At 44.7% G+C, this 10934-nt stretch overlaps 1 protein-coding gene across 1 annotated transcript; it reads right to left on the bottom strand.

Moving 5' to 3' along the window:
- Positions 1 to 384: 384 nt before the first annotated feature.
- On the bottom strand, positions 385 to 10618 carry nocta (nocturnin a). The gene is made up of 3 exons (XM_012834386.3): positions 10140 to 10618; positions 3589 to 3867; positions 385 to 2626 (listed from the first exon to the last, which is right to left on the bottom strand). The coding sequence occupies exons 1-3, from the start codon at positions 10357 to 10359 to the stop codon at positions 1686 to 1688; spliced, it is 1440 nt and encodes a 479-aa protein (XP_012689840.2). The 5' UTR covers positions 10360 to 10618; the 3' UTR covers positions 385 to 1685.
- Between the last annotated feature and the right edge of the window lie 316 nt (positions 10619 to 10934).

The following is a 10934-nucleotide window of genomic DNA, read 5'->3' as shown; positions in this document are numbered from 1 at the left end:
TTGGATTATCTGGATTAGGAACACTTCAGATTAGATTAGAAGCTCAGATCCCCCGGGCACTTCCTGATCACACTAGGTGTCCTGACAGAAAACTCTGGACACGTGACCGAAACCCTCTAGGGAACTCTTTGGGAAAGTTGTACATTGCAGGTATCTCATTGTTTGTTGTAGGCAAAAGTGAGATTTTATGTAGACCAAAACCTGTGGTTGCGTCAGTGTATTTTGAGATGAACCCCCTCTGACCAGGTGTATAGATCAAACTGAAAGCAATATTAAACATTTTGGACTTGCTGGATGAAGAAGTGCTGGATGTAGTAAACTCATCACATTATAGTAATTAGACAAGACCATTCTGTATTCTGTAACAAAACTCAAGACTCCTGATTAAAACCGTTGTGATGCAGTTTTATTATTGTTTGCTTTTACATTAAATATAACCACAGTAGCATCTGTAGTTTGTGAGGAAGTTTGCTCATGGAGTTTTCCAGGGTAGAGCATGATTATAGTCATTATACAGCATACTACAGAATGTACATCAACATCTCACACAACTTTAAGACATCAGTCTTCACTTTAAGAATGTTAATAACAGAATAATAATTAAAAAAAAAAACAAGTTAACATAAATTATAAGATATCGAAGAAATATATTATTAAAGTCAATACAACTTTCATTGTGCAACTGGAATAACTTCAAAAGGCACAACTGACCAACTACACCTGTTTGTGTTCTCCCAAATAGAGGACAACTTCACAGAGTGCTAAAAACAGTCAGGCATATGATATATATGATATATGACCCAAAACAACTTCATATGCCAGTCATAACCTAGCTTACTACTTTCTGACTAGGCCTTTTCCTAAAAGAGGTAGGATTTCTGCAGAAACCTTAACAGTTTTATTTATGTATTTATTTATTTATTGTTTGATTGTTTTTTTAAATTATTTTTATTTTACCTCAGCAGCTTCACCTCTCTTCAGAAAGAAAACAAGACAGAAAATCTAAAACCCTCCAGAGCAGAAGTGTGGCCCTAGAAAGACAAGATAGAGCTCTAACCTAAAACCTAATAAACATTTCACTTTGCCATTGTTATAACCATAGTAGCTCTACCAAAAACAGCAGCCTTATGGTAACAGACCGGTGGAATAAAGTGCCACAGTATTGGGATATAAATCCTCTAAGTTGAAGTTGTGCACCAATACTGACATCCTATATAAACTGCATGTGGCTTACTTTTTTATATGAATTTTATTGTGGCCACAGTTGTAATAGTTTCATACACTTCATATTATTACCCACTTATACTGTTGAGGACGGTTGGTCTTTCACTCACACTTTCTCACTCACACACACACATACTCACTTAGTTTACCAGACACATAAACACGTAATGATAGACTGAAGACTGAATGTCTTCATTTTATTAAAAAAAGAAAAGAAATAAAAGATGTGCCATGTGTTAAGACAGCATAAAAACACGATCTTTGCCTGTCTGCAGGCCAGTTTTGCATCTCTTCTCATCCTATGGTCGTTTCACACAGGTCCCTCAGCAAAGCTCTGCTCCCTCCCCATCTCTCCAGCCTCTCTCTCCCACCACAGGATGAGGGCATGTCCCAACCTGAACTCTGCTTCTCATTGGAGGATGCTGTAATCACTCAACCTGTTCCAAATGTTAATTGGGCGGCTAAAGAAGCCTGTGTGTCTGCGGGGGCTCGGAGAAGCTGAAGTCGCAGACGAGCGACAGGTGGTCCGAAGGGTAGTGGTAGGAGGGCAGGCGGTCGGGGCCGATCTGCTCCTCGCCAGGCAGCTCGAGCACGGCGTCGACTTGGAAGCGCCGGTGCGAGTACCAGATGTAGTCCAGCGTGTGGCAGCTCTCGCCGCTGGAGCGCCGGATCTTCCAGCTGGTGTAGGGCGGCTCGGTGCGTCCGTCCGCGCTCAGCCGCTTGTAGGCGCTGTCCAGCCCCAGTGGCGACGAGGCAAAGCGCTTGTACACGTCCTCCCATGGCTCGGCGTTGAAGTCGCCGCAGACAATCAGCGGCACGCCGGCCTCGTCCGCCACGCCTTCCTCCTGCACCACCAGGCCATTGCCGACTCTGCGCCGGTCCGCCTCGCCTCCCCTGGCGACTGCATCCCGGGGGTCCGTTTCCATCGTGATGTTGCCCAGGCTCTGAAGCAGGCTCCTGCCCTGCGCGCTACGGAGGCTCTCCCAGCCGCTGCGCGCTTTCAGGTGCGTCACAGCCACGCAGAACCGCCGGCCCGTCTCCCGGCAACGCAGCGTGGAAACCACGGCAACCTGGTTGGTCTTGAGCATCATGGCCGACAGCCGCAGGTGGCTGGTGGACAGCATCTCGAAGCGGTCGCGCCGGAAGAAGAGAGCGCAGCCGTCGGGCCCGTTGTTGTTCACCACGTCCAGGCACGGCGACCAGGGCTTGGGGCAAAAGCTGCCTTGGTAGCCCAGGCTGGCGAGCACGGGCTGGAAGGTGTCGTAGTAGTGGTCCACCTCCTGCAGGCACAGGATGTCGGGCTGGTAGGTGAGGATCTCCTCCAGGATCAGGTACTTCCTCTCGGCCCAGTTCAGAGCCTCCGGGGGGCAGCGCACAAAGCCATCCTTCCCCTCACCCAGCGCTGGAGCACAACACAGATTCAGTCAGACTAACTGCCCATATAAAACACTTATTAAATGACTAGCAAGAGTACAAGTTGAAGTACATACAGGTGAAGAAATGATAATAAAATAAGAATCTCACAATAATTCAATACATTACTACATTATAAAATATGACATTTGACATGTAAAACCAAAATTATACTTGTCTTTATTTGTAAAGAACTTTCATTCATAAATTTGAACAATAAGGAAGTTGGCATACTGAGTCTACACTGTGCTCTTCCCACTACACCTAACACAATGTAATAGACTTGTTACAGCTGCAAATACATGGGCAACTCCAAGTCATTAGAACAGAAGCACAGCAGCCACTTCCCCCTGCCTGTCTATTTGCAGTTCAAGTATCATGAACAAGCATTAGTGTTCATTCATAATATTGCCCAGTCTGTTGGGCAACGAGCACAAATAACTTACGTCACTCACACACACATACACGAAAATGGAAAAGCTCTTACCACAGTCAATCTCACACACACACACACACACACACACACACGTCACGACTATGGAAAAGCTCTTATCACAGTCATTCACACACACACACACACACACACACACACACACGACTATAGAAAAGCTCTTACCACAGTCATTCCCACACGCACACGCACACACACACACTTTCACACTTTCAGCCGCTCTGCTCCCAAACTCTGGAACTCACTCCCACCTGACATCCGAAACATTGACTCCTTCCCTCAGTTCAAATCCTCTCTCAAAACCCACCTTTTCAGGATTGCATTCTCACTGTAGTTGCCATGCTGTTTTTACTTGCACTTTTAATTTGATTTGTTTTGTTATTTGTTTGCTCCTGTTTTAAATTGTAAAGCGTCCTTGAGTGACATGAAAGGCGCTGTGAAATAAAATGTATTATTATTATTATTATTACACACACACCAGACTTTGGCAAAGCGCTTACCTTGAGCCAGGATGTTCCACTGCATGACGCGGATGGGCTGCTGGTCGAGGTGCGCCTGTGCCTGGGTGTGCGGGCGCATGAAGCGGCGGCGCCAGCGTGCGGGTCGGTTACGCAACGCCTCCTCGCACTCGCGCAGCAGCAGGTCGGGGTCGGCGGGTTCGCACGCGCACTCCGCCGCCTCCAGGGCTGGCAGCTCCAATGGGATGCTGGGACTGCTCAGCGTCTGGGCCAGAGTCCCGAACAGACGGCTACGGCTGCTGCCGCTGCCCATCGGACCCGCTGCAGGGAGAGACACACACACACACAGACACACACACACACAAAGACACAAAGACACACATACACAGGTCAGTTACAGTGCCCATATCCATCATATCTAATATCTTCAGGTGCTGTTCTTGGAAAATGTGAAAACTACAGGAGAACATTCCCACTCACAAACACACTTGCTTATGCCTAGAGAAAAAAGTATTCGTGTAAGCGAGACTGTAGGCTCTTGTTCTTTGTGACTGGGTCAGTTGTGAATGTGAATGTGTGTGTGTGTGTGTGTGTGTGTGTGTGTGTGTGTGTGTGTGTGTGTGTGTGTGTGTGTGTGTGTGTGTGTGTGTGAGAGAGAGAGAGAGAGACACACCCAGTAGACCTGCTGACCCTTTAGTCTCTGAGCTTGTCTGGGACACCAGCAAACACTTTGAAGCTCAAGACTGTGAGTGAGTGTGTCTGTGTGTATGTGTGTCAATGACCGTATGTTCAATGAGTAATTAATAACTCCTCAGCATGCTCACAAGATACTGCACGTCAAACTGAGAGGAGTACACACACTAGGGGTGGGAATCTCTTGGCACCTCACGATTCGATTCGATTCCGATTCAGAGGTCAACGATTCGATTCTAAACCGATTCTCGATTCTAAACCGATTATCAATTCTAAACCGATAAACCGATTATCGATGCATCTCAATTTTTAAAACATTTGAGTTTGATACTCAGAGTCTGCAATAATCGATGCCGCTTGCATTTCAACACAAAATTAATGTGTAAAAAAAAAAGAAAAAAAAAAATTATAATTTTTTTTTTTTATTATTATTATTAAAAAATCGATTATGAACTTTTCTGAATCGAGACAGAATCGTTCTAGAGAGAATCGAGAGGGAGAGAATTCCCCCCACCCCTAACACACACCCTCATGAACACACACACACACACGCACACCTACTCGTGTTTCCCTCAACATGGCATTTTACTGCTAAATGGTAATAAAGAACTCTTCTAACTGCCTGGTTGCATGCAGACATACTACATTTATTGAACACATGGGAACGTATGTCAGTGGTTTCTACATGAACACATGCACATACATACATACATACATACACACACACATGCACACACACACACACACACAGAGTAAAGTATGTCAGTTGCTTTTCCATCTCTGTACTGAAACCAGGCCATCTACCACTCTGAGATTAACAGTTTACTAATCCCACTTCTAAACTAGGCATCGTGGCCATATTTAGACGTGTGTAATCTGCAGCGAGTTATGATTCATACAGTATGTGTAGTCTGCGGTAGAGCTGTAAGTCTTTGCTGGCCTTCAATGGGTAATGGTTGCATTATAAAAAAAATTCAATGCATCTCGTGTCTTTTATTTTTTGTATTCATAAATATAAGCACTCAGATTTGAACTCTATTTTCCCTAAATAAAATATTTTAAGCTATGTTTTCACTCACAAATGTAGCCTTTCATTCACTGATATCTGTACTGGTCGTGGTGGAATGATTCGTTTACATTAACTGTACTTGGCTAGCGTCACAAGACCTTACAAAAATGTGCAATGTTACAAGTAATGTGTATTGCCAGTTTTATCTGTAAATTAACCTTTTTTTTCATTACAACTGCCATGTTATACTGCCATGTTATACTGCCAATTATACTGGCATGCATATTATTTAATTAAGTAGTTTGAATTATAAAACTAGGTAATTTAATTTTCGTGCATAGATGCAGAATCTTTCACTTTAGTGTCAAGATGCATGGATGTAATTTCCCCCAGCCACAGTCTCCAGCTTCCTAGTTTGCCTTAGTCAGCAGAACCATTTTAGTCCATGAGAGGGCGCTATGGAGCTGAGAGGTGCCAGAGGTTGAGTTAAATACAACCAAGGCTACAGGTTGAAGAGTGAATAGTTATGTCTTGAAAGAAACTGTTAGTGCGGAGTGAATTTCCTTATTTCTTGTGCCACTTGCATGCCACTTCCTCAGTCCTTTTTGTGAAATGTGTGAAAGTCATTATGATGCAATGTAGAGGGAGAAGACAACCTCACTTCATGGCCACTGCTGTTGTGTGTGTGACCCCTTGGAGCCTTCCTCTAGAGAGAGCAGGTAAGGTGAGGTGTCAAAGGTCATGGATGTCAATCCCTCTAACAATGCTCTATACCCTGCACCAAAGGAGAACAACTTAATTCCCCCCACAATAAGTCCAAGTACATAAAACCACTTAAAAAGTCATCGACCATTGGTCCTGATTACAGGTCACTGGGCCACAAAGGGTATGAGGATGTAATACATGTACAAGTCTACAAATGTTGTTGACTAGACAGATGTAGACTACTTGAAAAATAGCCCCAACAACTGAAACCCCTGTTTAAACCAAGAGTGTGTGGAGGAGACTGGCAAAAAGGCTGGCAAATATCTTAAGAGTAGCCGACAGCATGCAGTGAAAAAGAGCTGTAAGAGAGTAAGTGATACAAAACTGCACACGTTTGTGGCATGCTGTGTACTTAATAAACTAGCTTTGTTCTGTTTTTAGCGGTTAGCGACCTCATGATAAGAAAGATAAAATATCTGCACATGTGTATCTGTATCTATATATGTCACATGAGTATCAGACAATGTAGCTTACACACACAACTTTTACATGACATCTTATCAGTGTTTGTGTGTGACTGATAGTGGTATATCTGAATAGATTAGAATACTGTAAACAAACTGACGAATAACATCAAAACATCAGATGGAATTCATGAAGAATAAGAGACATCAGAGGCCATTCATGTAAGGATGATGAACGTGACAAAAATGGAGTCAGACTCAAAAAGGCGCATTACAGTGCCCCACACATCTTCACACGAGTTTCTGGTCTAACAAACCCCCTTCTCTCTGACTACCAGCCAGTCATACCTCGATCACATTACTCTACTTAATCCTCGTGGCGTTGATTCATTTTCAAGCCTAGAGACTCCTGTCTATTGAGGCAAACTCACCCAGCACGACCAGAAATCTCACTGCAAGACCATGCCACATGGCTGCAGTCACTGAATGAGTCAGTAATGGTGATTAAACTAGACATGGTTGAGGTTGTGGACTCGCTTAGTCTTCACAGTATCACTCTTTTAAACATATGAGGAAATCATGACTTGTAATCAACAGCGACTTAACTACACACCTTAAAGGTGGAGTAACATGAATCACTCCCGGATATTAACAGATTAACTGCAAAGCACAATCCAACTTTGGTGCTTGTTCACATCCACATTTTTCTCTCTCACATTTCATACACCGGCGCACACGCTTCCTCCTCACCTTTCAGTGCTGAATTCGATCTCTGTTCTGAGCTCAAGCCTTCTCTCTTTCTCTTTCTCTTCCTCGACTAGACACCTCCCGGAGCTCTGATTCACTCGCTCTGTCCGTTTCTGTCCGCTCTCTTTTCAGCTCATGCTATATCTTGGCACCTCCTCCACAACCATCTACCAGGTTGTGTCTTTCTCTCTGTCGTTCTTCAAACCATTATCTTTAGATACTCACCATTTATCTCTCTCTGGTCACCATTTTATCTCAACTTTGCCAGCTCCCTATCTGTCAACCTTTGGGATCTGACAGTCTGACAATTATTGCCCTACAAACAGTCTCTCTCTATCCTTCTCATTTCCTCTCTCTCTCTATGTCTCTCATCCATCTCTCTCACCTTATGGTCAGTTCCTGTTTTCCGCGTCTGTGTGTGGTTATAGGTCAGGCAGGTCCAGAGGAGTTGTCAGTAGTGACGGGCAGTATGGGGCAGTGAAGCTAAAGAGACACAGCCTCACCACACCATCCAGCCGTTTCGGCTCTGACGCGGCAGTGAATTCCAGACCACACTGAATGTGACTGTGTGTGTGTGTGTGTGTGTGTGTGTGTGTGTTTGTGTGTTTCAGAGGATTCTTGAATAGACCAGTGTGTCTACCACCTCCCCCATCTGCTTGGCATAATGGGTCACTTTGAAAGTACAACACACACACACACACACACGTGTGCACTCACATATTGGGATAGACAAACTAACACACAGTCTATTCAACAGCTGGCCGAATTGTCTAAAAGAGCTATGCTATGTTGCCTGTAGTTATTCAATCTACGAGAAGGGAAGCCTTGCCTCAATGGACAGGAATGTAACTCAATAAGCTAATTTAGCTTAATACTCCAAACCCTTCCCTGCCTCCTCTCAAAAGTGACAGACATGGAGAGAGAAAGAGCGACACAGAGAGAGACAGAGAATAAGGGAGAACCATGGAGATGGCTAATGCTTTGACTGGCGACACTGGCCTCTTGACAATAGTCAGCGTTCACACGAATACGCACATATGAATATGCACATAAGAGCACATTCGCTTCTGGTAAATTTGGAGGTCAGTGTTTGCATGTTAAAATGACTGGAGGGGCATCTGCTCAACTGCTTCTTGTGGCACTACCACGTCACCTACACAACGTCCATCATGTGACACGAGCATTCCAGACGGGCTTGGGACAGAGTGCTGAAATGCAGCCACGCTCTCCTGTTTTCCCCGGAGACTTTCCCACCATATAGCTCTACTGCGCCACTTTCACAGCTCCTGTTAAAAGAAACCTCTCCTAACGCGCTTATGTAACCTTAATCCCAATGAGACCTAATTGCTAAAGAGACTCCAGCAAAGAGGGAGCGCAAGCCCAGGGCTGTAACACTCTTAGTGAGATCACAGCCTGGGTTATTTTCCTTAAAGTGAAAGTCAAGGGTCACTGTTTAAAATACAAAAAGGGAAAGGGCTTGCTTATGCACATCGGGGGACAGAAAAAGGCATAGAATGTTTGATTTTGAATTCATGACATTAATTCATGGCAGGTACAACAGACATGTTGACAAAAAAGCACCTTCTTCAATGTGGTTGGTCACAATGAAGTAGTAGTGAAGGCGCTTTGGCATCAAAGTTTTTTGTGTATTTCAAATAGATTTTGCTGAACCACACCTGGTTGATCTTGAGCACAGTTTTACTTTTAAACTCTAATGAAGGGCCACTGTGCAGCGATGGGGCAGAAAGAGCAGTGACCGATGGCCTGGGGGCCTGGGAGAACCTCTCCCTCACTATCTTCCTCCTCACCCCCTGAGCATTTAAGCCTTTCTTTGTCAGTCCAATGTTATTCACCCCTCGGAAATTCTCAGAGGCATTCTCATCCTTATGCACTCCTACTGGCCCTGTGCTAAATTAAACCACCAGAGTGACTCTCACCCCCCCCCCCTTCCTCTCTCTCACTCTCTCCCCCTTCCTCTGTATCACTCTCTCCCCCTTCCTCTCTCTCACTCTCTCCCTCTTCCCTACTCTTTGTCTCTCCCTCTCTCCTTCTACATAACTGTAGAAAATTGAAGTTTACGGAAGATTGGACCAGGATAACCATATAAAGAAGGAATTCATTTCTGTCTAGATCTCATCAAAACAATGTAGCTGTTTTGGCATCACAAATACTTTTATAGGCCTATATCTTACTGAAAGGTGAGGTCCAAACAATGGCTTTCAAAGTATAAAACATGTTAACACTAACAGACATTATGCACTATCCAATGTCCTGGGTCAGTTCACAAGGATCAATTTATTTGACAAACCCCACCACCACCCTTGAAACCAGGGTACAGGTAAATACCTCGCTTGCTGACCCAGGTCATAGTGTTCTCGTACTCGCCAAGAACATGACGGTCTGTGTACACTGTCGTTGATCACATATCAACCAATACAACCTCAAACCGCCAGCACTGCATTGCAACATTGTCGCGGGATGTTCACGTGCTCTTGCAAATTTCTCGACCTATTATTAACGTACTGATGTGCCAATTGCTGGAAGGTGACACTTACAACTCACATATAAAAAGTCACATTTGGGGTTCATTAAAAACCTGCATGTCTTTGTGAGACAGACCTGTCAACGTGACGTAAGAAGTGAGCGTGTAGACACTCCTGCACCAATGACTCATTTGACGCATTCTTCGCTGCTGGCACTCCCCTGGCGCGGTTTGAAATAACCTGACTGCTGCATCAAATGAATGAACAAAACAGTCGAATACTCCCCCAAAGTGAATGAAATACCCCTACTCTACAGTGAGCCCAAAGAGGAGCGTGATAACCACCCCAAAAGACATTTTAAGTAGCCTAGCCTCACACGACCATTATGCAATTATTCTGAAAGAACAGCGTTGTGCAGAGACGTAGACCCACTTTAGCGTACTTGAAACAAAACTGACAAGAAACCATTCTGACGATCTATATTCCACGTACCTATTCTTGTGTTGACTGAGACAGACGATGCCCCGCTTGGCTTCACCTGCGGTTGACAGGTTAGGACTTCTCCGCCGGACAATTGGTGGCAATGCCGAGAGGAAGGCGAGGGGACTCTCTTTGGGGTCTCTGTTGTTTTCTGAGCTGACCCCAGCGACGAGAGGCACAGTGATGTAAAGTCTCTATGAAGTAGTGCCGAACATCGCCGGACCGGATTCATCCTGGCACCGGAGACGAGCTCGCAGACTGCGGACAATGAAGAACACTGGACTGATCGTACCAGTGACCTAACACTCGCCCTGTTGGTATAGGCTAGCGCCTACACTATGTGAACGATGTAATCACACACAATTATCCCAGTTCCTCTTTCAACTCTATTTTATCCGTCTTTCCTCGTGTCAACTGTCAGCTATCTAACACAACGGAACCGGCAACCATGTCATCATTTTGGGTAGTCTCGAATTCCGGTACCTTGTAGGGGGGAGTAGCCAAAACAATATAGGTGACCTAAATGGAAACATAGGTTAGTTGTTCTTCTATATGTATGAACTTAGTGATTAATTTGTAAACTGAATAATGCACATAGTTGAACATTCAACCGCATATTAAAACTTCTATATAAAAAACAAATATCTCTTTAATCCCACCCCTATTTCGGTCATGGTAGGATCCGCCTGAAGTGTACGGAACAAATTGTTCCACATAATGCAAATAGGAGGAGCAAAACAAGCGTGGCGGGGGCGGGTCAACCACATTGGACCAATCACCGGCGAATGCGCTTTCGGCATGACACGC

This window comes from Clupea harengus, chromosome 20 (genome assembly GCF_900700415.2).
Source record: "Clupea harengus chromosome 20, Ch_v2.0.2, whole genome shotgun sequence".
Taxonomy (NCBI): Eukaryota; Metazoa; Chordata; class Actinopteri; order Clupeiformes; family Clupeidae; genus Clupea; species Clupea harengus.
Note: the sequence above shows the minus strand (reverse complement) of the source record. Positions and strands in the feature narration are given on the sequence as shown.

What these genes read in the sequence shown, in the direction of transcription:
- nocta (XM_012834386.3), bottom strand. Translation starts at nt 10,359, where the DNA reads ATGAATCCGGTCCGGCGATGTTCGGCACTACTTCATAGAGACTTTACA. An exon ending in CTCAGTCAACACAAGAATAG is followed by an intron (nt 3,868 to 10,139) that starts GTACGTGGAATA and finishes CTCTCCCTGCAG; the next exon opens with CGGGTCCGATGGGCAGCGGC. An exon ending in GTGGAACATCCTGGCTCAAG is followed by an intron (nt 2,627 to 3,588) that starts GTAAGCGCTTTG and finishes GTTGTGCTCCAG; the next exon opens with CGCTGGGTGAGGGGAAGGAT.